This window comes from Fusarium solani (genome assembly GCF_023522795.1).
Source record: "Fusarium solani strain SB1 chromosome Unknown bctg00000003_1, whole genome shotgun sequence".
NCBI classification, from domain to species: domain Eukaryota; kingdom Fungi; phylum Ascomycota; class Sordariomycetes; order Hypocreales; family Nectriaceae; genus Fusarium; species Fusarium solani.
Window position 1 is genome coordinate 579,749 of NW_027072154.1, and position 26,090 is coordinate 605,838.

A 26,090-nucleotide genomic window follows, 5' to 3' on the forward strand; every position below is an offset into this window, starting at 1 on the left:
AACCGTGTCACTGATCGACCAAGAGTCGAAGATGATGGAACAAAAGAATCTTTTGGACCGAAGGAAGATGACCCCGGTTCCAGAGTACGGTGATGGAGGGGTTCCAACTCGGATCAAGATCGCCGTGGCGAGCGCTTACTGATCCTTGTCGAATCCAAGCGGAACGGCGGGAAAAAGCGATCTTCAGAGTCAGGTCATCGGTGTCGTCGCGGCGAGCGAGGGGAGTAAGAGTAAGCTCTTGCGGTGTTTTGCGGCATTGAGTGTTAATGTTTCCAAATGTTGATGATTGTTCTTGGATACTTTCTGCCTGTAGATAGTGCTAGCCACCGGCTCATAACTACTACCTCTAGGCGGAATCACCTTGAGTGTCATTGGTAGCGTTGACAGCGACGAGTCTGTTCCCCCTTAGCCTCACATGTACCTCCTTTGCCGTCTTTTCCAGCTCATTTATCGGCCGTAAGCCATCCCCCACCACGCCCTGACTCTGAATTTTGGTTGCTCTTCTGGGCGGCGATCGTCAGGGCTAGGACGGTGGCTGCAAGAACAAGCTCAAAGGCGAGAAACGAAAGCCACCCCCATCGGACTTGCACATATGTTTCTGCTTCCCAGGCCTGTCCTGTAATGTTGAAGGCGTGTTCCGTGTAATTGAGTTCGGCTCGGCGTATCCTAGCATCAGAGGCAGCGGCCAAGGGTTAGTGTATGGTTCGGATCGATACTATTAAGGGCTCGGAGAGTTGACTAAAAGTGTTGACTTACACTGAAGATAATGCCGTCGCGACATTCAGATAAATGTTGTGGAGACTATCGTTGCGAGCGGTATGGTCAAGCAATTTTCGCGGGTGAAAGAGTACAGCAGACCAGAGACTTCCTATAAAGTCTGAGGACCTCATACTCAGAGTGATGGGTTTTGAAAGATCCGAATCTTCATACTTTGTCACCACCCAACTTGTCAGGCTTTCTCTTAGTCTCAATGCGGCAAGCTCGATAGATAAATAATTTGCACTGAAGGCTTCCGACTTTGAGCCTGGACGCGGAGAATCCTCCCTGGGCTTCGCAGAACTAGCGTCTCGTTGTATCGCTCTGGGTTCTCCTCGCATATATCTGACGGGCCGTACAGAGACTGTGGACAGTTGATGTCCATAAAGGCACTGTCTTCTGGCTCCATGGGTATGGCGATCGAGCTTACCATCTGAGTCTCGTCGGCGCCCGCCTGGACTTTGGTATCATAGGACTGGACGCAAAGATGGAATAGGACCTCCCAGGCCTCGTGCCAAAATGTGTCTGATTGCTTCAAATATCCATCCTCTGATATGAAATCATCCTCTGTTAAGAATGTATCGTTGTAGACTGGGGTGGTGAAATCAGAGCGAATGAAGCAATTCTCGTCCGTAGCAAATTCATGTCGTTACGAAATCCAAAAGTATCATTTCCGACCAACATATCGGCACACAAAGAGAATGTATCCAAGTGTATCGCGTAAGAATGGTCAGAAAGGGACGCTTTCCATATCTTCATTCCAGGAGGCTGTATCATCTCCTTGAGAAGTTCGAGGTCCGATGGAGGAATTTCCGCCGACTCTAGATCCTTAAAGGTCTCGATCTTCAGATGCGAAGACATGTTGGCCAGCTTTACGCAGACCCCCAGTGTGTGGTACTTGTCAAACGTGCAATTGCCAGTCGAACGGAAGGCTTCCAGGGGCGGCATTGGGTGGTTGAATAAGGAATTGTCTGAGGCTGTTGCCAATTGAATAGCCTTGCTTGTCGCTTGATTCAAAAAAATCAACCGGTGTCTCGATTTTCCGGATAGCCCTCGCATAGGCACCGCTCGGAACCTCTCGATCTCTCATGGGGTAGTTGATGGCTAGCTGCGTGACCGGGGATGTCAACGTGCTCGTGATGACGATAACGGCTCCGAGAGAGATGAAGTTCTTGAAATGAGCTCTCCACAACAACATGAAGGAACCACGCAGCCCTCTGCTAGCCTGGTCGAGGATATGGAAGTCATAAATTGGCCGATCTTGAAGGAACCAGCTCCATTTCGTCTGGCTGATGGCGGTAGAAACGGGGAGCATGAAGGTCGCCTTGATCAGAGTTTGCTCTCTGGTGGCATTGTCGGCTACTGCCCATCGCCGGTAGCCGGCCTCTGAGAGTGGTCCATACCGTTAGTCAAGACTTGGAGTTTGAATGTAGTTGAAGAAGAGCAAATTGGTAAAGAATAAAGAGTGGGAAAGCGGGGAAGGGAGAAAGTACATTGTTAAAAGTGCAGGTTTATGGCAGTGCCGAGGCCAGCTCCTGCAGCACCGTCTCATGCAGCCCGTTTGACTACTTGTTAGGCATTCTTCAATTCAGCTGTCTTGAAGTAACCAACCACGTGCTACTATGTGAACGCCATTCACATTGCCAAGAGACGACTGCCAATTAGAGGGAGCAAACCCACAGCCTGATTATATACAAGCCACAAGTACACACCCCGTAGCCTCATTTTCTAAATTGACTCAACTGTCTCCTGAAATAGACCTAGCAGGCACAATGGTGATGCTGTTCATGTTGGATACTGCGTTGGCAGGGACCGGGCAAACACGCTTCCTGGTTTTGACGCAGAATTTTCTGTAGCAGGACAACACTCAAACAGGTTGATACGGAGCACAAACTCGTTTGCCAATCCCGCCCACCTTTGACAAAAATATATAGCAAACACAAGAGTGAGAGACAAGATCAGGTTCATGCAGATCCCCACAGAGAAGAAAGCTGACATATCGGAAGGCCCCTGACTAATGTGCCAACTCCGTGGAGTTTGCCCCGTGGCAGCTGTGGGGTGAGCTCGTGCCTGAGCTCTCAAGCTTAACCCTTTTTTGACTCCGGGGGGCTCGACCGTGCAACGTAGATGGCGGAGTTAAGCAAGGAGATAGGCCCGGGGCCTAAGTCGAAGAATCGTAAGCATGTTCCGTGGACAAAATGCTCGGAGCAGACCGAGGGGGAGGCTCGACGTATAAGTTCAAGGTGGTTCAACGACTTGCTCACAACAGTATCATCCAGTAACATCGAGATATCTTGTTCCAGCAAAGAGTTCGACAAACGAAATTCACCATGCGCCTCGCAATTTCAACCATCTTTGCTGTTTGCCTCACTGGCGTCTCAGCGTCTCCAATCACCCCCAAGCCCCATGTCCGGCAGTTGGTTGAGCTTCCGGGTGTGTTTGTCGAAAACCTCGCCGTGAGGCCCAACGGAAACCTCCTTCTCAACACCATCAGCCAGGGCCAGATCTACTCGCTGGATCCTTCCCAAAAGAACCCTAAAGCCAATGTTGTCGCTAGCATTGAAGGTGTCAACGCGCTCACTGGAATCACCCCCGTCGGCAAAGATGTGTATGCCGTAGCCGGAAGTAACCTCGACGCGGACACGGCTCAGTTCCACAATGGATCCATGAAGATTGCACTTGTCAGTTTCGAAAAGTTTGGGAAATCTGCTGGCGACGCTGCCTCTGTCGAGGTCATCATCAAAGGGACAGACATCGGCCCTGTGAATGGCCTCACCACGCTTCCCCGTCACCAGCACATCGTCCTCGGCGCAGACTCTACAAGAGGAAAAATTGTGCGTATCGACACAATCAAGCGGACTGCGGAAGATGTTTTCCAAGATGATCTGCTGGCGCCTGTACCTGACCCTTCATTCCCGCTGGGCGTCAATGGCATCAAGATCTTCAAGAACCACCTGTACTTCACCAACACGGCCCGCCGAGTCTTTGGGCGTGTTAAGATTGACCAGTTTGGCAACAAGGTTGGAGACATCCAAATCATTTCCCAACTTCCCCCGGGCTCAGCCGCCGCACCGGACGACTTTGTCATGGACAAGCACGGCAACGCTTACGTCGCGTTCTGGACAAACTCGCTTGTCAAGATTACTCCGGACGGGGAGCGTGTCACGATTCTGGAAGGTGTCCTTGCTAGCCCTACTAGCTCGGCCTTTAGCAAGGATGGTCGGAGCGTCTACGTCGGCACAGCAGGTCGGGGTTCTAAGACTGTGTCTGGTGGACAGGTAGTCGAGATCAGGCTCTAGATGCACTTGCCTGGGATTAGCTACTTTAGTTGGACTCATCACGGGGTAGAGGGGAGCATGCTTGATTAAAGGGACCTGAAGAGCTGATGGTAGCAAGAGGCTAACAGCATTTGACAATACTCTAGAGGACTGGTAATCATTATACGTCGCCTTGATCATCAAGTATTACGTCCATCTGCATTCCACCATCTCCAGTCCACTGATGACATTCCCATGCTACTCTTTCACGACCCAAACGAGACCCTAAGCTTTCCTGAGCTCTGTATGAGTCGGCCACGAAGGTGTGTCTCCCTTCAGAAAAAGCCTGGGACCGTGTCCCTGCAGGTTTCCTTCTCCCCGACGGCAATACAATAAGACACCTCAAGGTACCCCCGAGCAACCTGGCACAACTCAGGAGCAAGTCTCTCATATGCCTGGTAGAGCTGAAGGAAAGCCCATGGCAGATGGCAAGTCGTGATGCCCCATCGCTTCACCTCAAGCTTAGGCCGAGTTGACTCCTTGCCGGGGGGACAAGCGATGATGATGCATCCCAGCGCTTCGAGGCCTTGGACAATCATTTCGATGGCCGCCTTTGGCTGATTCATCTCCACGAGATGACAACCTAGCCCAATGCGGTGCTGCGAGAGCTCCAGCTGAGGGGCGTCAGGTTCTTTTCCGACGTAGGTTTGTTCGAGTTTGTTGAGCAGCTGGCGAGCCTTGGTGACTTGGGAAAACTTGGTGTTGCCCAGGAGACGCTTCAAGTCCTGGCCGATCGCCTGACGCTTCTGAAGGACCGTGCCGCACGTCGCCTTTCTCTCCAAGCAGAGCTCACATGCACACGTGAATCCCCAGCTAGAAAGACCCTTCTGAACATCCTGGTACGATTCCAACGGCTCGGGGGAGCGATACACGAAGAGAAGCTCCGTGTTGGCGGGAAGGTCCTTTGTGGCTCGGATGATCTGCATGTCTCCGATGAAAGAGCGGCGGCAGTTGTCGACGCAGGAGTGGTTGAGTTTGGAGGCGAGCAGCCAGATTCCGCATGTTCCAAAGGTTCTTTCTTCGCCGCTCTGGGAGATCGACATCTTGAACGAAGCACGGCTGGTTCGGGGACTGGCGAAGGAGTTGAGGGTCATGATCCGCTCGACCAGGAACCTAACTTGTCATTAGTTTGGCCAACTGGCGTTGGGATACAACTCACGAGTCGACGACGGGAGCTCCATCACATTCAGTAACTGTCACAGGCTGGTAGTTCCCGTGGTGTAGATCCAGAAACCCACGAGACGTCTCCGGGTTGTGGAACAGCTTCTGCACAATCTGCGACAAGAGGATTGCCTGGCCACCGACAATCATTCGCTGTGTCTCCAAGTTCATCAAAAGATTGGTTGAATCATCATCTTCATTGACATGGCTATACGCGAATGCCTTCTCACAGAGAAGCAAGTCTCCAGCAGAGACGGCCTTGGTGGTGAAGAGTCCTTGACCGCGACCAGGAGATGTGCGTACTTCGACGGGCACGGAGAAGTCGGCACAGTCGATGAGGGGAGGATCCATTCTAGCCTGCTTGTACATCTGGCCGAAGTTGTACTCGCCCTTCTGCTGTTCGTTGAGTCTCGCCTTGACACGCTTCATCTCTGAGCGGACGGCTTTGTTGTCCGGGTACGACTCTGCGAGGAGCTGGAGTTTGGCCATGCACTGATCAAAGTCTCTGAGGTCGTACAGTGCTCGAGCTTCGCGGAACAGAGACTTCTCAGTGGGGGCAGCGGGATCGTGACCCTGGGTGGCATCCGACAGCGCCTTCTCAGGTCGGCCAAGCTTGAGGTTCGTCAGGGAACGGTTCAGGGAAGCAAGTTGCTCTTCTTCATGTGTCTTTGCCAGTCGGATAGCCGTCGAGTACCTAGTACAAGGTCAGTTTCATGCTCTGCGTAGAGGGAAGTTCTGGGGATCATACAGTCGCTGTGCCACTGCCCAGTTCTGATTCTGCACAGCATGGTTGCCCTGTGTGCGAATACCCGTGCTATCACTGTTCAAAGTGGCGCCGGAATTCTTCCATCGCGAGGGAATGCGTTCATCGCCCTCATTCAGCCAGATGATGTCGCCAAGGTGATCAACTCTTACAGAGTAACGACCCTTTGTAGTCTGCTTGTAGTAGGGCTCCTTGACGATGCAGATCATGCCAGGTGCAAGGATCTCGGTCTGTGGAACCAGGGCTTCGTCGGGCTGTTGGTAGAGCTGCAGCAATACCGCCGTTCCATGCTCGTCCTCAGCGAGAGCTACGACGCCTAACAGCCGATCAGGCTGGGTGAGCACACGCATGGTGATCTTCTTCCCGCGGTGGTGAGTCTCGAGTCTCATCTCTGTAATCTTGATTGGCTCGAGATCCTGAGCGGAGACGATGCAGGGCGGATAGGCAGGGGGAATCTGGGTGGTGGTAATCAGGGTCTTTGTCTCATCCTTCTTCGAGCGGGTTAACGATGCGAGTATCTGCTTGGTGTAGTCGGCGATGGCTTGCTGCTGGGAAGGGTGATCTGTTACCATCTCGCCCTTTCTCTGGATCGCCTTTGCCGCAGCATCTTGGACCTTATTCATGAACGAGATGAAAACCGCACTCTCCGATACGTCTTTGGTATCCATCTTGGCGGTTGGTGACAGATGATGGAAGGCAATCTGACCGGAGAATCTGGGCAGAAGTTCTAGAAGGCTAAGGCTCGGTGGGCGAGCGAGGCTTTGGCCAAAGAAAGAAAATAGTTCCCGTCTGGCGAGCAGTGCCAGGCATCAACAATCGGGGCCAGCCTCCTGCATTGCCCGCCAGTGATGAATAGCCCCCAAACCAAGTGCCTGTTTGTTTGTTACAAAGAAACAACAATATGCTCAAACTGGCTGTATATACTTAGCAATAATTGTCTTGAGCAAACAGCCCTGCGGCACACGTCGACAATTCACACTAACGCCAATGGAGGAGCTTTGCCACGTTTATATTCACCTTCGAGACCTTTGTTGGATATCATCGCAGCTTACCTACAGGCAGAGGTGATGTACTCCAGCTGTGGCAGCAGGCAAGGCGCGTAGGTCAATGATGGTCTGTTGGTTTGAACACAATGTCTTTGCACCTAAGATTATGTGCTACACTGATTGGAAACAAAACTCAAACACGCCAGAAGCGATCTCCCATCTTGCGTCCGGTCTCAAACCAAATCACTTTGTTGCCAGTTCAAGTTCATCTTTTCCAACTCCTCCACGCCCAAGTTCATCAATCCGTCGACAAAACTCGGCCCAACAACAGTGTACACATCCCTCTGAGCACCGTCACTTTGCCGCCGAAGAACGATTGGGACAGCAACCCCTTTGACGAGAGCGATCAAGTCCCCTTCAAGCATCGTTTCGGGTCCTGAGCCGAGCGTCCCATTGCTGCATAAGAACAAGCCTCGTTTGCCTGCTAGGTTATTGCACACATGGAAGATGAAAGCCAGACACGCCTGCTCGTCAGCCATATCATCGAGGGTTGCTCGAGTGGCTGGCACAATCCCGGCCGTTGTTTCCAACTCTTTCTTAAGTTGGCCACTATGTTGTTTCATTGTCGTGTATAGTTTATTAAAAGCTTCCTGTGCCCCTGGACCCATCCCGGTAAGGGCAGTGCGATACCCATTAAGTGTGCTTAGAACGCCCAGGGGTATCGATTCATACACACTGTCCACAAGTACATCTCCTCTGACTCTCATGACCCATCGAAATAGTACTTGAGCGTTGTGCAGAAAGTTCTCTTCCATCCCAGGTGTCATATTTCCCGCAGAATCAACTTCAACGCTGCGGAATGGAACTGTGCACTGTGTCGCGGCATGAAGGAATGCTGTGTGTACCGAAAGAGTGCTTCCAGAAATTGATATAGGCCCTGCTTCGCCTGGTAGTTGTGGTGCTTGGATGGCATTGTGTATGTAGGAAGGCGAGAGCCAACTCTTCTTCGCAACGGTACTCCAGTCAGGAACCTAGCTAGGGGCGTTAGGAAGATGGGAGCCGCTATCGATGAGGAGATTGATGAAAGACGGATCCCATTCTATCAATCCGATAAAAGAATCGCGGTAGATTTCTCCTATTGACTTTCTGTAGTCGGGCGTTGGTTGACGGATACCTAGCCGCTTGAAGATGGCCCAAGCAGCAAACACCCGGTCTTGCTTCAGGCTGCACTCGCGCTCTCTCATCGCTCGTACAAGTCCGACAAGATGGTCCCGTTGCTCAGAGTTCTTGGGCTGACTCATACAGGTGAACCTATGCCACGACGGGTGAAACTTGGGCATGTAGGTCAGTAGTAGCCAAAAACGAATGCATCCGACGACGCCCATCTTTATCATCCAAACACAGATATCCCATAATATATAGAACATCCCGGATCTCCATTGCGTGTTTGACCACATCCCGATCATCCCTGCGAGGCAGTAGAGAAACGAACATATCAACCAGTGAAAATTATTGGCAGACGATCTCGCTTGGTGTTGGATCCGATATATGTCCAGTTTTTGCCAATACTCTCGAACCGAGTAGTCCTCTTTGAAGCCTCCTGCTTTGTCCGGCACCTCGCGGAATCGGTCCCCGTTCCAACAACAGAGACGAGGAAGAACCTGCCAGATAATGCAAAGTGACCGCCATTTCTGTATAGGCCACAAACACGCAGTCTTGGCGTGAGATCCACGCTGAGAGTCGACCTCAGACTTGCTTCCCATGCTAATGAAGCCGTTGATCTAGGCAATTGCCTGCTGCCACTCCCGCCAAGTAACGCGTTCTTGGCCAAAAACCAAGACGGGGTTAGAGACTAGAGCACTTTCCTGAAAAGTCCAAGACCTTCGCAGCCAGTCTTGATCAACTAGTTCCAGAAGAGAGTCCCAGTCGCAGTGGTATCGATGTGGTTGGAGGGGTCCCATGACATACCAAATAACTCGCTCCGCGAAATGCAGCCAGGGAACCTCGCGATCGGCCAGTAGCGAGGGGCGAAGGTTGGCTTGGGTTATAGATAGACAGTTAGCGCCTTGATACAGAAAATAGAGAGGTACGCGAGACACGGGTATCCGTGCAGATACGGTCTTCATTGCTGAAACCCTTGAAAAAAGTGGTTGAGCGGATGGTTTTGTAAAGCTGGGTCCGCTCTTGGGAGGCCGTCATCAGTCTGTTCCTGCTGTTCCATGGAATACCCGCAGGAAACAAGCGATAGTGAGACACAAACTTGACATAATCTAGGGCCTTCTTTATTTTGACAGTACTAGGCCCCAGCCAGATGTAGGCCACCTCAACCCAGATATAGATCTCGCCCATCAGCGGTATTTGGGCGGTCTTCTCGTCGTCATCCATTTGGTTGATGCAGATAGCATCAACCCAGATGGTAAAACTACCAAGCGCTTCTCGTAGAGAAGACAAGGTCTCGAAGCAAGAATATGTGACCTTGACTTCGTATCCATTGTAGTTGATTGATTTGCCTGAGGCCTTGCCCCAGACGTATGAGAGAGCGGTAAACTTGGGTGAGTCCTTAAGATTAACAATCCTGAGGGAGCCAGTCAGGCTCTCATTGGTAGCCGAGCTCTTTGCCGGAACGTCGAGAACCCGGATAAGCTGGGAGTCGCGAGGAATTGGTAGAGTCGTAGAGCTGAGCTACTTTAGGCCCGGGATCTTGACTTAGATCGCTCATGCACGTCGCAGCCATAGAAAGAAAGTGTCCGAGAACGATAAAATACGCCGTGTTTGCTTCAACACGTCTGTTGAGGAGGGACAATTCAAATCAGGCTGTCGAGAATTGGCAGTATTGCTATAGCGATCTTGCACCCTTTATTCAATGATAGCCTCTTTATGCCGCGAAAAGCTACATCACATATCGCTATAGGCCTGTTCTTACCACCGAATCAGCCTAACCGCTGTGGCGACGCTAAGAAGGCAGGCTGAATGGTTAGGCTGAGCATCGATGCATCATTTGCCATTGAGATCAGTTCGAGGCCCACAGGGCGCAGGATATAAGACAGGCCGTGACAGGGTCCACGCTGCCCCAATATGCCTACGTTGGGCACACCAGGGTAGCTGGGCTGTGCGATGGTGAAGAAAAGAAGGTGTGGAATGGGCTTTCTTGGGGCAGGAGGAAAGAGGGCGGAGCAGATGGTTCTACAGTACCAACCCCCACGAAAACCTGAGACAAGGAGAGATGGGCCTGATTCATGGTCTCTGAGCCAGTATTTCGTCCTACATACTAACTTTCTACTCATGGCCCAACATGAAACAAATGCCTTTAGTGAAAACAATTTCCAAAGCGAGTGTCCCTGCCTTTTCCCGCAATCATTGACTCCCACATCTTCAAGAGTTCCAACGCAACCATAGCACCACTCATTCTTATCCAGTGCCTGGACACGAGTGCCCAACCGGCACACCAGCCTTGCCCAGAAACTGAAGGAGTTTGCGCTCGTGGATCTCATCCCTATCTGGTTGCTGGGGCCAGTCGCGAGATGGCGTCATGGTCAAAACTCTGAGGGTATTCCTGTTAACAAGAATGAAGAATCCAAGCAGCTCCGCTATCTTTGCCTCAGACAGAGATGATCGCCTCAGTTCCTCTCTTATGGCGTCAACCTCGTCCTGTATATAAGATCTCTTAGCCTCGTCGTGTGAAATGCCCTTGTCGTCTTCTACTCGTCTTCTGGTCTCATCGGATCTCGACCGGATAATGGCGAATCGCTTCTCCTGGATGATGCACGATTTCACGAGAGATATTTCGAACTAGCAACGACCAGCTGTTAACTTGTATCTAGAGAACCTCATCCACGTGGGGTGATCACCTGGCCGAACCTCTCTCCGCAGATGATGAGGATGGCGTCGTAACAGTAGAGCTTGTTGGTCATAAAGGATCTCCTTGAAGACATGCATTGTGTTCCAGCCCCGGGGAAATCGACAAGGAAGAGACGTTTGAAACATGCTGCAGCCTGATACTCCTGCTTTCCGGTGGTCGCCTCTGTGGTCCCTACACCTGCTGCGTCCGGGTCGCTATTGAGTAATCCCCTGAGAGCATTGACGAGAGACGATTTGCCGCTGCCGGACGGACCACATATGGCCACGTAGCCCCTGTCGGGCTTGAGACCTTCCTTTTGTCTGTCACTTAGGATTGTCTCAGCAGTGACGGTGGCCTCGAAGTAGCTGGGCATTGCCCAAGAGCACAAGGCATGGGATATGACCAAGGCCGTCGGCCCAACCAAGCCAACATCCGCCGCACCAACGTCGGCAGTTGCCATACTGACCTTGGGTAGGGTAGCTCCCAAAGCTGAGAAGGCGATGTCCCAACCTGTGGCATGGTCCAAGTTTAGGCTGGCACCTATACGTTGGTTTCTTGATCGTGTCATGGCAGTTGAGTCGCGGTTTCGCAGATATCTAAGGGTGTGAAAGGAGCTTGCTTCGGAGATGGGCAGAGAGGATAAAGGAATCGGGTACTGGCCAGTAGATAGAGGGAGCCCGATGTTAATACAGTGCAGACAGTCACCTCGGCTCTTGTCTCAAGTGGGCTTGGCGCGTCCAATAACCATCTCTGATCCAAAGGGGGCGGCGAATTAGTCGATGCGAACATTTGCACATTCGTTGGGTTTCCATGCACAAACGCCCAAGCGTATTGTAGATCAGTAATTTGTAATTCTTGGGTGCTAAATTACAATGCATGGGAAAAGTAGGCAGACATCAAATCGGCGGAGGGGATCAGACAAGCAGAGCGTGATTGTAGCGGCAACTGGTCACCTGGGTTGACAACAAAGAGCTAAAAATCTATCCTCAAAGATGTTGAGACTGGGATGACAAACAATCATTGGTTACTCCCAAGGAATATCTAGCCATATGCCCAGATACGTAAGATTGTAGTGACGTACGTTACACACCACGCCCGAACTCAAGCGTACACAATACCACCATTCACATAGACCCCGTCTTAGATCATGGTGAATCATGAACTATTCTTTATATTCACTCGCTTGTTATGAATCTATCTAGCTCACAATGGTCTTGCTAACAAACAGCGTCTGTACATTGCAGAAGCCCTTGAGACCGTTGGCACCCCACTCAGTACCGATACCACTCTCCTTGTGTCCGCCAAAGGGAGCCAAGGGCGAAATGTCAAAGTGGTTGTTGACCCAGACGGTGCCGGCGTCGAGTTCCCGGGCGACGCGAGAGGCCTTCTTGATATCGTTGGACCATACTGAGGCGCCGAGGCCGAGGAGGGTGTCGTTGGCGCGCTCGATGACTTCTTCTTCTGTCTTCCAGGACATGAGGGGAAGGATGGGGCCTGTTACAGCTTGTTAGAGATCTCTCAAGTGATTCTGTTGGGATGGTGACTTACCGAAAGGCTCCTCAACAACGATTCTCGACTTCTCAGGAGGGTTATCAATAATAGTAGGAGTAACAAAGTATCCACCATTAGGCTCAGGGTTCATCTTGCCGCCAGTGGCAACCTTCCAGCCCTGCTTCTCAATGTCGTCAAAGAAGGTCTTGACGCGGTTGTACTGCATAGAGTTTTGCAGGGGGCCGTGGCTGATGCCCTCCTTGGAACCGTCGCCGAGAGCATAGGCCTTGACGTGCTTAACCATGGCGTCTCGGAACTCGTTGTAGATGGACTCGTGGACGTAGATGCGCTTGAGGTTGAGGCAGATCTGACCCGAGTTAAGAAAGGCAAAGAAAGCTACCTATCATCTTGTCAGTATTGGGTTCACTTTAAAACGAGAGTGTAATGTTATTACCTTCTCAGCAACCTTGTCCACGTCGACATCAGGGAACACGACAGCAGGGTCGTTGCCACCACTATTCACAATCAGCATAGTCCACACAATAATCAGAGGATAGTCTTACAGCTCAAGAGTCACTCGCTTCAGAGTCTTGCTCGCGCTCTGAAGGACCAACTTTCCAGTGTGAGTAGATCCAGTAAAGGAAATCTTGTCAATGCCAGGGTGGCTAGTGATCCAAGGTCCAAGGTTATCATCGCCACTAAGCGACTGCACCACACCAGGAGGGAAGAACTGCTGTGCAAGCTCAACAAGCTTGAGACCGCAGTAAGGTGTGAAGGGACTTGCCTCGGTTAGCAACACGTAGCATAGTAACGCGGAAGATTGTGCAACTTACGAGGGTTTCACGATGATGACATTACCGGTCAGCAGAGCAGGGGCGATCTTGGCTGTGGCAAGCATGAGGGGGAAGTTCCAGGGTATTATGCCGGCAACGACACCGAGAGGGGTGTATCGGGTCACAATTGTGCGAGCTTCACTGTCCTCAATGACATCCTCGGGGAGGTCGATGCCAGCCATTCCTCGGATCCAGGCGACAGCAGCATCAGCTTCGCCTTGGGCTTGGGGAATCTGGATATCTTTAGCGCTGTGGAACCCTCAATGGCAACAAATGTCTTACAGGCTTTCCTTGCTCTGAGGTGAGAAGATCTCTAAACTCATCCTTGACAGCGTCAATAGCATCCGCCCAGGCGAGAACAGCCTTTCGTCGCTCCTCGGCGGGAACCTTGGACCACTTCTTGAAGGCACGCTTGGCAGCCTCTACAGCCTTGTCGAGGTCCTCCTGAGTAGCGACGGGAACCTCGGCCTTGGCCTCGAGAGTAGCGGGGTTGATGCCATGGCGACTTTTGGAGGTTGGGGTGGCCTGTCCGTCAATGTACTGGACAAAGTTGTCCGTGAAGGACAGGGAGGGCTTCTTGGTCCCGTTGGTAGTCATGATGAAGATGCAGGTGAAATCAGAAGCTGGAGAAGATGAGAGAGCTGAGTTTGCAGATCAACTCCTCACTCCCTCGCAGCCCTCTTTATATCAACCATCACAGCCATCGTCTCCCGCCTCATCCCCCCGCACTTGATGTCTCAACGCCACCTGCGCCGAGCGAATCATGGTCAATGCGGAGAACAGGGAGCGGTCCGAGGCCGGGCTAGATAGGCTTTCAAACCCGAGTGCCAAAAAGGCAAACAAAAGGCCACTCCTCCACTCAGAGGGGTTTAGTAACCAGGATCAGGCCTCATTGGCTTGGCGCCCTGAAACAAACTCCGACGAGGAGCGGGGAGGCCGGGTGGCGATCCCGAGGAGGCAAGCAGGCTGGCCTCAAGATTTTTGTGTCTCATCCTCGCATGAGTTGAATGCTCTCGTCTAGGGAATCTCCTTGAGAGTCCACAATAATGAGATGATCTGGTTACCCCAATTGCCCCATGGGATTCAACCGCCATGCGCAAGGATCACGACCCCGCTAGAAAAACAGCCAAACCCTTCCAAATCGAGTCAGATACCTTGTCTTTGCGAGCATAGACCATTTAATCCACGACGGAGCCGCAGTGGGCCAAGATAGAGAAGGGGTTCAGCCATCTGATAGATGGATGAGATTGCGTGCATTCAGATATTGCAGTGCGTGTGTGTCGGGTAGCGGACCACTGAGACATGGGCATTTGTACCACTTCCGATAGATTGTGGCTACACGTCAAACAATTTACGTCGGCACATTCCAGCCACTCGTAGGACAGACATGGCGCCATTACCACGTTGCATGATCTTCACTGCCGCCTGGTTTTCAGCTGTGACCAACGACGCTGTTGGCCACGGTTCCTGACCCAACATGTTGTATTTCGTGCGGAGATCATCCAGGGGACAAATCGCGCAACTATGATGCTAGGATATTCGGAGGTGGAATCATGATTTTTCGAAATACCAAAAGGGAACTTAGCTTGAGTCATGAACTAAAACCCTTCTCGGAGCCGCTCTTTTAATCAGGGTTACCTTACTTGAGGACTGGATTCGTGCGGGTGAGTTAGTATATCACCGCGAAGGGCAGTGATGCTGTTGGTGATGCTTGAGGGGATGTCCTGGCACAGGGCAGGACATAACCAATGCACGCGGGGCATCACGTCAGTTCACGGTGCCTTCTCCAAGATCGACAGTAACGGGGTATGTTTTGGAGGTTCACGGTCGAGGACATCTCCACGTGGTGGCCGAGGCAGAGGCGCTCAATGGTACCTATCAGCTCATGTGAAAGGGGCACTCATAACTGGCCTAGGGTACCTGAACGGACTTTTACGGCCACATGTGACATTGCTCAATGTTATCAATGTTATACGACATGTGGAGATACTAGGCAAGTCTTCGCATTCTTGTCTTGTGGCTGTCGTGCTGGAGAAAAAAAGCTTCTCTTCACGAGCACTGCAACTACATTCCGCAAAATCTGCCAATCACTTCTAAAGCACTATATCAAATCACACCCACTATCGATATTGCATCCGGCCGTTGAATTGAATACTACAAAAATTTGAAAGACACACCCTCAAGCCAATTGCCAAGCTACCCTACTCTCCAACCCGCCTTTCCCTTCTCCAAATATTTCCCGACCAGGCAATGAGCGGTCCGACGAAGCCGAGAAACGACTGGATTGGCGGCTTTCCGAGCAAATACACGACCTTCCGGCGCTAGGAGAAGTTGTGCTCTTAGCTCCGGGGAAGTTATGGACCGTGACCATTGGCCGTTTCCCGAGCACGCACATTTCTTCCCCAGGTTTTCGAGTCTCCGGAAGACTTTGATCCATTGTTGAGTATCGGCAGTTACACATGTCAGCAATGAACTTTGAGACTATTTCGCCGATCTCTCAGATAACTGCTCTTAGCTTCAGAATAACCCGGGTTCCGATCAGACTTGAGGTCGGCTTGTGTAATGATTGGCTCAATCACTGTAGACGCGAGCGGCATGTTCACAACTCCCGTTCAAGAGATCGGAATCGAAGATTATTGCAAGAACGGCAGTTCGTTCAAGATTGCATTCAGTTGAGACAGTCAAACCAGTTTTGGGAATCTATAAAAAAGCGTGACAGTCGGCCAAGGATGACAGACACAATCCCACAACAGCTTCTTAATCAATAATTTGAATTTGTATCAATTTCTTTCATACAATGACTACCGAAAAATTCGAAAATGGCAATGACCTCGAAGGGGTCACTTGAATGCCATTGAGAGTGTCCGCTCCGCCGCAAATATCACAATGAGCTCCGAACTGTTTGAGAAGCTCTACCTCTCTCCGCCTAACGCGGTCAAGGGAGATCTCAGAAATACGTTTGGAAACCCAACTCCCATGTCCGTGCATTGTTTCCATACATCATACTGTAGCTCACTCTTGTCTCAGGGGACTCATCGGATTCCTACTCGCTCTCATGCCTTTCTCCTGCGACCTCATGGGCTGGCGAGGGGCTGGTAGCTTCGGGGCAGCAACGATGTATGTTCTTGTACTTGTCTGACAGCCTCTCTGTATAGCCTGCTAATTACCGCCAGTCCTGTTTACTTCTTCATGGGTGGCTTTCTCATGGTGCTTAGCGGAATCCTTGAGTGGGTTCTCGGCAACAGCTTTCCCTCCATCGTCTTTTGCAGCCTTGGTTGCTTCTGGCTTTCCTTCGGCGGTATTCTCAACCCTTCATTCGGTGCATTTTCCTTCTACGCACCTGCCGATGCCAAGTCATCCGCAGAAGGCTTAGCCACCCGAGGGTTTAACGCCAGCCTAGGTAAGTGCTACGATATTCACGCCTATGAGCAATATGGATACTGACAAGGCGTGAAGGCTTCTGGCTCTTGGCCATGGGTATTCTAGCTATAGTCTATCTCGTCTGCGCTCTGAGGACCAATGTTGTCTTTGTCATCATCTTTGCGACGCTGGTGCCCGCATTATTTCTCTTGACTGGGGCCTTTTGGGTCTGGGCCGATGACTATGCAGGCAATACGAAACTTGCTCAGCGTCTATGCGAGGCAAGTCGACTCCAGTATTCATCTCTTCCTTTATTAACAAGTCTCTATAGGCTGCAGGCGCATGTCTATTCGTGACTTGCTTCGCTGGTTGGTATATCCTCGTCGCTATGATGTTTGCCATCTTGGACTTTCCGGTCCAGCTTCCGATTGGAGACTTGTCGACTGTTGTTGTTAGGGGCAGGAGGTCAAGGGTGAACCGGGGTTAAGGAAAGGTGAACAGCCATCACAAGTTTTTCGATCCTAGTTTCTTGGGTGGTTCGTTAAGTGCAAGAATCTGAGGTCTAGCTACGGGGCCAGATATCGAGGAGGGAACATGTCCAGGATCAAAACCAATTCAACTTGTGATTGTGACAGAGTGAAGGTGCCCCTTGACCGGGCTGCTCAGCTTCTGAAATTTGAATCTCATAGGCTTACTACTTTCAGGTATGTTGTGCATGATTTCATCGGTGAAAAGTAACAAAGCGTCTATAAATACCACTGATCTTAGCTTCTAATACATACACAAGCTCACCCAATCACAGCTTCGCCGTCACGCCCATCCTCTTCTTCTTCAAAATCGCATTCCCAATATCACGAATGAGATGCTTCTGATACTTTCCACTCCCTGTTTTGGGGAGGTCATGTCCGACTTCCTTGTCTCCCATCCAGAAGATATGCTCAGGGGATTTGACACGGCCGAGATGCTCCCTGACCCATGCGCGAACGTGGTCGTCTGATGGTCTCTTTTGAGGGTGACACGAGGCTTTCAGGAAGCACGAGACCACTTCGCCATATTTGTAATCTTCAAGACCAACGACGCAGGATTCGGCAATGTGGGGGTGCGAGAGTAGACGGTTCTCGATGTCGTTTGGTGAAATATTCTCGCCACCTGTCCACTGTTAGTATTGACCCCTTGCCATATTTGATGAGACATACCGCGAATGATGATATCCTTGATGCGGCCGGTGATGTGTCCGTATCCCTCCTCATCAATGTATCCCTCATCTCCAGTATGCATCCACCGGATCCCGTTCTCGTCGCTTTTCATCACCTCCTGCGTCTTCACTTCATCCTCCCAGTAGCCCTTCTGCAGAGCAAAACCACTGGTGCAGATCTCACCGCGTACTCCAATCGGGACAATGTTTCCATCAATGTCAATAACTTTGGCACCAGTATGTGGAAAGACTCGACCAATGGAGTTGTGCATCTTTTCCTCCGAGTCATCAAGAGAGGTGATGAAAGTGACAGGACTCGTCTCGGTCATTCCATAAGCAATCAGCATGCCTTGGATGTTCATCCGTTTCCGAAGCTTCTCCATCAGAACCTTGGGGACAGGAGAGCCCGCAGCCAGACCGGTTCGTATTGTGTTGATTTTGACAGGGCTCTTCTCAAGAACGTCAAGTTCGGCGATGAACATAGTCGGCACTCCAAGAAGTGCAGTGGCCTTTTCGCTGACGACTGCGTCTATGACCTTTTGAGCGTTGAAGGTATCCGATGGAAAGACAATGGTGCTGCCGTAGGAGAAAGCAGCTAGGAATCCCATGACGAGGCCGAAGCAGTGGAATAGTGGCGGAGGACAGCAGACGACATCGTCTTTTGTGAGTCGCATTGAATTTCCGTTGAATCTCGCGTTGTTGATCAGGTTTCTAGCCCAGAGATGTTAGCTAACTTAATTATAAGAGCGGATAAGCAGTTGCCCGTCCTTACATGTGTGTCAAGGAGGCTGCTTTCGGCATGCCCGTAGTTCCTGATTCATATTGTCAGCTTCAAACTCCTGTAGTGAGACCCCAGACGCTTTCTTACCGGATGTAAATTGCAAGTTCAGCACATCGGACGGCAAGACCTGCGTCTCAGCCTCCCGAAGATCATCTTCAGCCACGCTCGATTCAGAGCTACCGATAAAATCTTCGTAGGATTGTAACTTGATTTTGTTTTTGGGATCTCCTATTACGCCTCCGATGATAACCAATCGTGCGAATAACGACTCTGGCTTATGGAGGTGAAGCAGCCTATTGACATGTTCCTCGAGAGTCCGATGACCGATCGTGGAAGCGACGAATACGAGCTTGCAGTCTGCAGAAGTCAGCATCTGAATTGTTACTCAGGTTGGTGGAAATACTTACTGACGCGATGTATAGCTGCTTCCAGCTCATCGGGGGCAAAGGTATTGTTGATGACAACGACTGGACACCCAATGCGCGCACCGCCGAGGAAAACTTCAATGTACTGGTAACAGTTACCAGCCATGATGCCAACACGATCCCCATGCCGCAGACCCATCGCAAGCATAGCTTTAGCCATCACTTTGCTGCGATCCGCAAGATCTTGATACGAGAGTCGAGTCGACTGCCATGGTACTGACACAGCGCACCGGGCGCCAAAGGTCTCGGCTTGTTCATCGATTAGCGATCCAAGGGATCTGATTAGAAGCTCAGGCTTGTCTGGCCCGAAAACGAGCGAAAGGTCTCGGTTGCTTTCGCTGACGGAGTCAGTAGCTGTTTGGGTCTGGATGTCGGTGGACGCCATGGCAGTGATAGGAAAGATTGACAAGTAAATGGATGCCAATTCATCTTCAACGGAGTCGCAAACAAGTTTAATACGCTATCATTTGACCAATCTCTCGGCAAGACCCAGGGCCAGTCTTGATATTCGGACTCGTCCCGGCCGTCGGACCGAGTGATCCACCACTCTCCGGGCCGTCAATTGAGATGACGCCAGGCTTACTGACAACCGGGTCTCCCGGTTTAATTTCCGCCTAATTTCCTACCGGGAGAGGAAAGGCAATGGACACTCTGCTTAGGTCATTCTCTGTTACAGCTGTGATGCGTGGGTAGTGTAGTTTGCGGCCAGGTACACACTGCCATTACCACCAGCAGAGCCAAAAGCGAATCCACCGACCAAACAGTTATTCTAGCCAAAGACCAGTCCTGAAATCAACAACCATTCATACATCCCATCATCTTACCGGTCAGTTTGGCTTTCTCAGTCCCCTCTCATACCCATGCCGAGTTACGCCTCACGGAGACCGGACCGTCCGCGGGGAACCCCACATGTCCCGAGTCCGGGGTGACAGCCCACGTTATCCGCACCGAGGACTTCTTGATTAGTAAATTTGTCGAGAGGATCGTCTTATTCATCTCCTACCGCGCAAGATGCCGGTGTGGAGGGCATTTACTGGCCTTATTATCACTATCCACGAGTAATAGGGCGGAATCTATAATGGCGGAGACTTGGTGTCCAGTGGCCAAGAGCAACTTGGTTTTATCCAAGATAGTTTCGTCCAGGGCCCAGGGGCTTGCGGCTCAGTTGTATTCGAGCTTACGGGTATCTTTGCATTATTATTTTCTGAAAAATCTCCATCATCTCCTTACATCACAAACGCGTAAGGCCTGTCAAAAAGATCGTCCCAACGCCTTGTCTTCGTCCTGCCAGAGTTCCAGATCCTCTTTAATAGATCCTGCGCGACCAGCAGCGATGCCGTACCAAACATTTTACTGGCCCATCCCAGCTCCTCCAGGATAAAGGCCTTTGACGTGTCGTCGTCAGCATCCAGCTCGACACCAGCAATCACGGTCGGCCACATGAGATACTTTCGGAGTTCGCTTTTTTGATCCGAAGCAACGTCTCTAAGGTCTTGTAAAAGAGCCTTGCGGCATGATGATTGCAGTGATAGGATGTCAAAGTCAGGAGCGGTTTGATTGTTGTTACTGTTGCGCTCGGGATTGAGGAGGGCCGATATACAGTATAGAGCAACGGCAGACTGGTATATGTAGGCAACGCGTTGCCAGCCAAGCAACTCACTCTGACGCTGGATAACGGTCTTGTCAGAACTTTTCGGTTGAGGATAAGGGTTGATGGTGGCAGCCCAGTCTTCCACTGAAAAGGCCATGATCCGTTTGAGAAGGTCGACGGCGGAGGAGTGCTGGTGCTGTGCAAAAAGAGGGTCATCTGTCGCTGTGGCTCGCATGTGATTCACGAGAATAATGTCGGCAAGGAGCTCTGGGGGACATGGAAGAGATGTCCAAAGGCCGACGCCGTACATGGAGGGTAGGAGGCCGATATACTCGAGCTGACGATTTGTGCGGTCGACTTCTGGGGCTGGCGCTGTGACGGTACCCATGATGTCTATGCTAAGTAGGGTTAGTATTATAATACTCCAATAAAAGCAGGTACTTACAGGATAAAATATCGGAAGAGGTGATTAAACCAAGGCCATTCTTGGATAAGCTGTGTCGTACCACCGAAGAGATCGATAAGGGTATGCGCAGCATCACAATGCTGCCGCCAGTTGGGAGAGAAACTTTGCTGGAGCTACGGAATGAGAATAGCCTTCTAAAACAGTCGTGAAACATACCTCAGCAAAGAGAAACACCAGCATAGAAGCCAGAGTGGCGTCTCGTCCGTCGCGACCGCTGGTGTTATTCCATCCTACTTCCGAACCAAGCTTGACCCCGCAAGCCAAGTGACGAATTGCCGCACCACGATACGTCTGCAGCCTGCTTGCCAGAATGGCGCGGTCTTCCTCAAATCCTTGCTCTGACTGCAAGATGCGATGTGCTAGGGCTGAGGAGACAAGGCAATGCCTGATGGTAGCAGGGGCATAAGGTGCGTTTGCAAGGGGGATTATGAAGGGGGACTTTGTCGTGGCGCCGGAGCCGTTGGCTACCAGATCGGGGCAAATGTGGACATTATCTGATGAGTAGGCACATGAGCGGGGATTCTGGTGCACCAGAAGGGCATACATACAGTACTCGATCGCTTCAAAGAGTGTGGTCGCTTCGGTCGTGTCCTTGAGAGCAAGCTGGATAACGTTGGATTCGTTCTTAGCGCGACGTCCCTTGGACCTAGTCTGTCCAGGATGAAGCCACTTGAGCGGCTTCTTATCGTATCCTGGACACTCTGTATCCCGACTCTGGCACTTCTGGCATCCCGGACGGCCCAAGTCGCAGACGAGACGTCGTTTGAGGCATTCCCAGCACGGTTTGCTCATCATGAACGCATTTCCTTCTGATCTTCGCGTCCGTTCCTCGCTGGGGTTATACGCCGCGATGCTTTTCTTTGTAGTGAATCGTGAGCGGCAGTGTTGAGGCTGGGGGGTCGAATCGGTTTCTGCTTTGGGGGATGATCGGGGAGATTGACGTTGGGTGCTTACTTTGGGGTGACAGGGATGACGGGAGAGGCGAGCGATGGTGCAGTAACAGATGTGAGTGGTGATTTAGTGGGGATGTGATAGTGTGTAAATATGGCACCGGGTGATGCCTATTTAGGCAAAATGAGTGGCCAAGATCTTCACCCTTGCAGCACGTGTTTCGTCACCCTTTGTCACTTGAAGTATGAGTTCATGGCCTTGGTCACGTCCAAAGCTCGTAAAACGACATGCGTCAAGTCCAAAGAAGACGCCCAGCTCATATGCGTTCTTTTTTGCTTCTACTGTAGGCTTTCTTTCAGCGGCCCGAAACCCAATCCGGTATCAATCACGCGGTCCAAGGCTGAGTTTCCGCAGTGGATCTACGCGTCTGATGATCTTCACTGAGGCTGTGCATCCCGTATCAGACCAACCACTCGAAGAAGGAGACATGCGCCGACGCTAGAAGGATTCTAGAATGATAAGACGCGAAATTCGGGTGCCTGGGGGCTGATGCATCGCCTCTGAAATGACGTGAATGGGGGCTGAACTTGTCTCGTAGGGCGAGGCAGAGTTGCAAATGCGAGGCTGATCAGGTGCTGTCATACCGATCTTGAAAGTTTATATAAACCACGAGGTCTCGAGGCTTTAGACTTAGAATTTCTCCTATGCATATTTGAATCTGTCAAAGTCCTGGATCAAGAGCTATAAGAACAGCCTTTGATCCCTTCTCAAGCGCTTCACACAAGTCCTTTCCTCATCAAACACCTTTTACTCTACCACTTGAGCGACACACAAAACACACAAACACCACCATAGCCCAAAGGGCAAAACAACACACCACACACAACACACAACACACAAGAACATCATCAGCCAACAAGGCAAAACCACAACAATGTGTCTTCCATTCTTCAGAAAGAAGAAGGTCGCCACAGGCTACGACTACCCTGCAAAGCCCGCCATGGCACACAAGAAGAAGTACCGCGGTAGCGGCTCCAGCAGCAGCTACCATCATCACCACTACACTGCACCCTACATCGGGGGCTACGACGGCGGATACTCTGGAGGAGGTGATGGGGGCGGATGCTCCGGAGGAGATGGTGGAGGAGGAGGCGGTGGTGGTGGTGGTGATGGCGGCGGCGGCGGCGGCGGTTGTTAAACACAGAAGGTTGAACCGCATGAGAACGACTGTATGATTTGATTGGAACTGGATGTTGGAATTATGGACTGAATTTGGGCTATAGAGGTGTTTGGGGGAGGATACCAACTTGAGAATTTCGACAAGACACTTCTTTTTGTTACAGCTGCCCTGAAAGATTCGTGAAGGGCTGATTGTGAGACCGTGACAAAATTGACCCCATATTGTGAGCCATGTCCTTTCTGGCCTTGGAGATGTTTGCGTTGATAAGAGATATTCTTCAGTGGGTGACATCTCAGCCATGTTGTGCATCAGCTGACTTGATGTATATGTTGTTATGTACCTATGCTCCGATACACTTTAGCATTTTCAGCCATTTTGCCTACTGTTAAACCTACCTAAATTGCCATGCTTAGCACCCTGCCTCCGTAAAATGAGAACACAGGATGCTCTCGGCCGAGATACGGACAGGACCAACGGAGTATTTCCCTCCGTCACCTCGGCTGCATCGGGAGACCCACGTGTGAAGGAAGGATCGCCATCGAGCTGAAAGAGTCCCTAAACTTGAAACAGCACTACAGGGGCCACCATTTCTGCCTCGCTGCTCCACTCCAGTCAGTCTCGCTCATTTTGGGAACCGACATTGAGCACGAGACTGCGTCATTTCTATCAATTTGGGAAAAGCAAGCGAGAGGCGAAGCTCAATCATGGGGTTTCTTGGCATTTGCTGCGTAGCGGGGCGTTGGTGATTATAAACACGCCATTTCTTGATCGTGGAGAGATATGTTTTTAATGTCAGATGGTAACTTGGTGCACCAACTTATCCACTCACTCAATCTATCAGTGAATTCTCGCCCGAAAGCCTTCAAGATTCACGCACCAAACAAGCCGTCCTGGGCCAAGACCTGACAAACACGGTCAACATGTGTCTCTGTTTCCCTCGCCGTCGCCGTACGAAGAAGCAGGAACAACAAGATGCCGCTTCTGAGGCCCCGAGGCCCGTCCAGCTTCAGAGCAAGCCAGCAGAAAAAAATACCCCAGAAAAGCCCGTTACAGCATCTCAGCCAAACAAGGCAGCCGCATCAGCCAAGGCACCAAAACCATATCAAGCACGATGGAACCAGGTCGCAAACCAACCCGCATCCAAGGACAAACAGCCCCTAGCAGACGACTCAAACTCTGATGATGATGGGTGGAAGAAGGTGTTTGAGGACCGCAAGCCTACTCAGACTACGACTACGAGCCCCAACACCGGAGCACTAAACACGCAAAATCAACACCTGCTCAACGCCATGAGCACACTGGTGCAGCAAATGCCAGCAGAAGATCCTCCAGACTGGCCACTGGGGCACAAGGCTCCGGAAAAGGAACATAAGCCTGCGCAGATAGAACGAAAATCAACACCACCACCGCAAAACTACGTTATTGGGTTCACGAGGCCGTGGCAACACTACGATCGTGAAGCCGCTAGAGCCAGGGCCGCTCGCGTTGCTGAACACCATGACTCCAATACTTATAGTTCTTCAAGCTATAACTACAGGCCCAGTAGCAGTGGAGGAGGTGGCGGAAGTGGAGGGTATAGCGGCGGTGATAGCGGTGGATGTGATAGTGGTGGTGGAGGGGGTGGATCAGACTGGTAGATCACATATAAATTCTTGTCAAGTTGTATACGGAACCGGAAGATGTCTATGTATCCAATCTAGCGGCTGCTGCACCTCTAATAATCGGTGAAAACAGTCTTGGCTCCAGCCTCAATCGCCTTCCAAGCCTCAGTCAAGAACTCCTCGGGCTGAGTGAACTTGTAGTCCGGGAGGAGCTTGTTCCACTCATCAGAGACCAAAAAGTTTCCAGCATGGAAGCCACCCAGCAGTATACCAGCGAGGAGGCTTCCAGCCAAGACCTCGCGGGACTCGGGAGGGACATCGGGATGGGTAACGATGGGCATCCACGACGACTTGATGACACCGGCCTTGAGATCTTCGGTGTTGAGCTTCTCCACCTTGAATGGCGCACCTTGACGTTGATATTAGCATTTTGTGCTCCAGCAGAGGGTCGGGTTGACTTGCCTCGAATCTTCTCTCCGAGCTTGATAAGCTCGCTCACAGTGATGTTTGCACCTCTGATGCCACCGACTAGAGGCCACTCTCCTTCATATTCGACAGCTAAAGCCACGACCTTGGCCAAATCCTGAGCAGTGGTGACGGTGATGACATCGTCTTCGCCGCCTTTGACGACGATGGCTCGGCGCTGGTGGAAGTTGATCGGGACTTCAAATAGATCTACATGCTTGGATGAGTTGTAGGGGAAGGTCATGTAGTTGGTGAAGATGCCGGGCTGGAAGAGGCAGTACTCGAGGACCTGGGGCACGATCAGTCGATTTGCTGAAAATGAGATCTTCTTCACTCACTTTCTTATCCTTGTTCAACTCTGCGAGATACTTGCGCGTCTCCTCCTTAAATGCATACCAAAAGGCGTGCTTGAGCCCGGACCTGCGAGTGTGAGGTGTCGGTGTGCAATACGAAGGTTTGGCCAACTTACGTAGCCCACTCGCTTGGAGCAAATCGCTTCACGCCAGCCTTGACCGAGGCGTCGATCAACTTCTTTTGTGCCGTGGCGTTGGGGTCCTGCGAGTTGGCGATGAAGGACAGCACGGTGTGAACGCCCTGCAGGATTCCAGCCAGCTCGTCAACATCATCGTAGCTAGTCGTGGCCCATGTCACTCCAGGAGCTAGTTCCGTGGTGGGAGCATCCTGAAAAGATTAGCAACAGAATATAAAAGACAACAAGGTTTAAATATGAACCTTTCGCGAGAGAATAATGATCTCGTGCTTGTTTCTGGCAACCAGAGCGTCGATGATCTCCTGGCCGACATCTAGGAGGTCAATAAGGGTCAAGTGAAGACGAATGAGTGAAGAACTTACTGCCAGCTCCGCCGGCGATAGCAATCTTGACCATTTTGTATTTGAGTATGAATGGTTTAGGAATGTGTAATGTGAAGTTGGATTGGTTGATGATGCCTTTGATAGATAGTAAAGTGATGGGAGAGAGGAGCTACTTAT

At 51.2% G+C, this 26,090-nt stretch overlaps 11 protein-coding genes across 11 annotated transcripts; 4 read left to right on the forward strand and 7 right to left on the reverse strand.

Annotated features, from left to right (window-relative positions):
• Positions 1–7: 7 nt before the first annotated feature.
• Positions 8–1,617, reverse strand: MRS44_005743 (uncharacterized protein; the record flags this gene model as incomplete). Its single annotated transcript, XM_065621515.1, has 5 exons — positions 8–303; positions 473–666; positions 757–1,059; positions 1,116–1,347; positions 1,410–1,617. The coding sequence occupies 5 exons, from the start codon at positions 1,615–1,617 to the stop codon at positions 8–10; spliced, it is 1,233 nt and encodes a 410-aa protein (XP_065477587.1).
• A 40-nt stretch (positions 1,618–1,657) lies between these two features.
• On the reverse strand, positions 1,658–2,071 carry MRS44_005744 (uncharacterized protein; the record flags this gene model as incomplete). Its single annotated transcript, XM_065621516.1, has 1 exon — positions 1,658–2,071. One exon carries the CDS (start codon positions 2,069–2,071, stop codon positions 1,658–1,660), a length of 414 nt encoding a protein of 137 aa, XP_065477588.1.
• A 1,015-nt stretch (positions 2,072–3,086) lies between these two features.
• MRS44_005745 (uncharacterized protein) lies at positions 3,087–4,055 on the forward strand (the record flags this gene model as incomplete). The annotated part of the gene is made up of 1 exon (XM_046278159.1): positions 3,087–4,055. The coding sequence occupies one exon, from the start codon at positions 3,087–3,089 to the stop codon at positions 4,053–4,055; it is 969 nt and encodes a 322-aa protein (XP_046140687.1).
• Positions 4,056–4,348: 293 nt separating this feature from the next.
• On the reverse strand, positions 4,349–6,665 carry MRS44_005746 (uncharacterized protein; the record flags this gene model as incomplete). Its single annotated transcript, XM_046281924.2, has 3 exons — positions 4,349–5,186; positions 5,233–5,928; positions 5,983–6,665. The coding sequence occupies 3 exons, from the start codon at positions 6,663–6,665 to the stop codon at positions 4,349–4,351; spliced, it is 2,217 nt and encodes a 738-aa protein (XP_046140686.1).
• A 2,099-nt stretch (positions 6,666–8,764) lies between these two features.
• Positions 8,765–13,742, reverse strand: MRS44_005747 (uncharacterized protein; the record flags this gene model as incomplete). The annotated part of the gene is made up of 10 exons (XM_046270087.2): positions 8,765–9,021; positions 9,074–9,626; positions 10,422–10,772; positions 10,832–11,476; positions 12,029–12,315; positions 12,370–12,712; positions 12,767–12,827; positions 12,876–13,091; positions 13,146–13,378; positions 13,428–13,742. 10 exons carry the CDS (start codon positions 13,740–13,742, stop codon positions 8,765–8,767), a joined length of 3,261 nt encoding a protein of 1,086 aa, XP_046140682.2.
• A 2,289-nt stretch (positions 13,743–16,031) lies between these two features.
• Positions 16,032–17,280, forward strand: MRS44_005748 (uncharacterized protein; the record flags this gene model as incomplete). Its single annotated transcript, XM_065621517.1, has 6 exons — positions 16,032–16,123; positions 16,173–16,262; positions 16,319–16,545; positions 16,602–16,800; positions 17,141–17,209; positions 17,274–17,280. The coding sequence occupies 6 exons, from the start codon at positions 16,032–16,034 to the stop codon at positions 17,278–17,280; spliced, it is 684 nt and encodes a 227-aa protein (XP_065477589.1).
• A 21-nt stretch (positions 17,281–17,301) lies between these two features.
• Positions 17,302–19,291, reverse strand: MRS44_005749 (uncharacterized protein; the record flags this gene model as incomplete). The annotated part of the gene is made up of 5 exons (XM_046272500.2): positions 17,302–17,654; positions 17,702–18,411; positions 18,473–18,512; positions 18,569–18,838; positions 18,889–19,291. 5 exons carry the CDS (start codon positions 19,289–19,291, stop codon positions 17,302–17,304), a joined length of 1,776 nt encoding a protein of 591 aa, XP_046140680.1.
• Positions 19,292–20,132: 841 nt separating this feature from the next.
• Positions 20,133–21,755, reverse strand: MRS44_005750 (uncharacterized protein; the record flags this gene model as incomplete). The annotated part of the gene is made up of 3 exons (XM_065621518.1): positions 20,133–20,895; positions 20,943–21,076; positions 21,120–21,755. 3 exons carry the CDS (start codon positions 21,753–21,755, stop codon positions 20,133–20,135), a joined length of 1,533 nt encoding a protein of 510 aa, XP_065477590.1.
• Positions 21,756–22,788: 1,033 nt separating this feature from the next.
• Positions 22,789–23,052, forward strand: MRS44_005751 (uncharacterized protein; the record flags this gene model as incomplete). The annotated part of the gene is made up of 1 exon (XM_065621519.1): positions 22,789–23,052. One exon carries the CDS (start codon positions 22,789–22,791, stop codon positions 23,050–23,052), a length of 264 nt encoding a protein of 87 aa, XP_065477591.1.
• Positions 23,053–23,954: 902 nt separating this feature from the next.
• On the forward strand, positions 23,955–24,671 carry MRS44_005752 (uncharacterized protein; the record flags this gene model as incomplete). The annotated part of the gene is made up of 1 exon (XM_046274749.2): positions 23,955–24,671. The coding sequence occupies one exon, from the start codon at positions 23,955–23,957 to the stop codon at positions 24,669–24,671; it is 717 nt and encodes a 238-aa protein (XP_046140677.1).
• Positions 24,672–24,748: 77 nt separating this feature from the next.
• On the reverse strand, positions 24,749–25,986 carry MRS44_005753 (uncharacterized protein; the record flags this gene model as incomplete). The annotated part of the gene is made up of 6 exons (XM_065621520.1): positions 24,749–25,000; positions 25,045–25,389; positions 25,439–25,520; positions 25,570–25,781; positions 25,833–25,903; positions 25,953–25,986. The coding sequence occupies 6 exons, from the start codon at positions 25,984–25,986 to the stop codon at positions 24,749–24,751; spliced, it is 996 nt and encodes a 331-aa protein (XP_065477592.1).
• Positions 25,987–26,090: the final 104 nt, after the last annotated feature.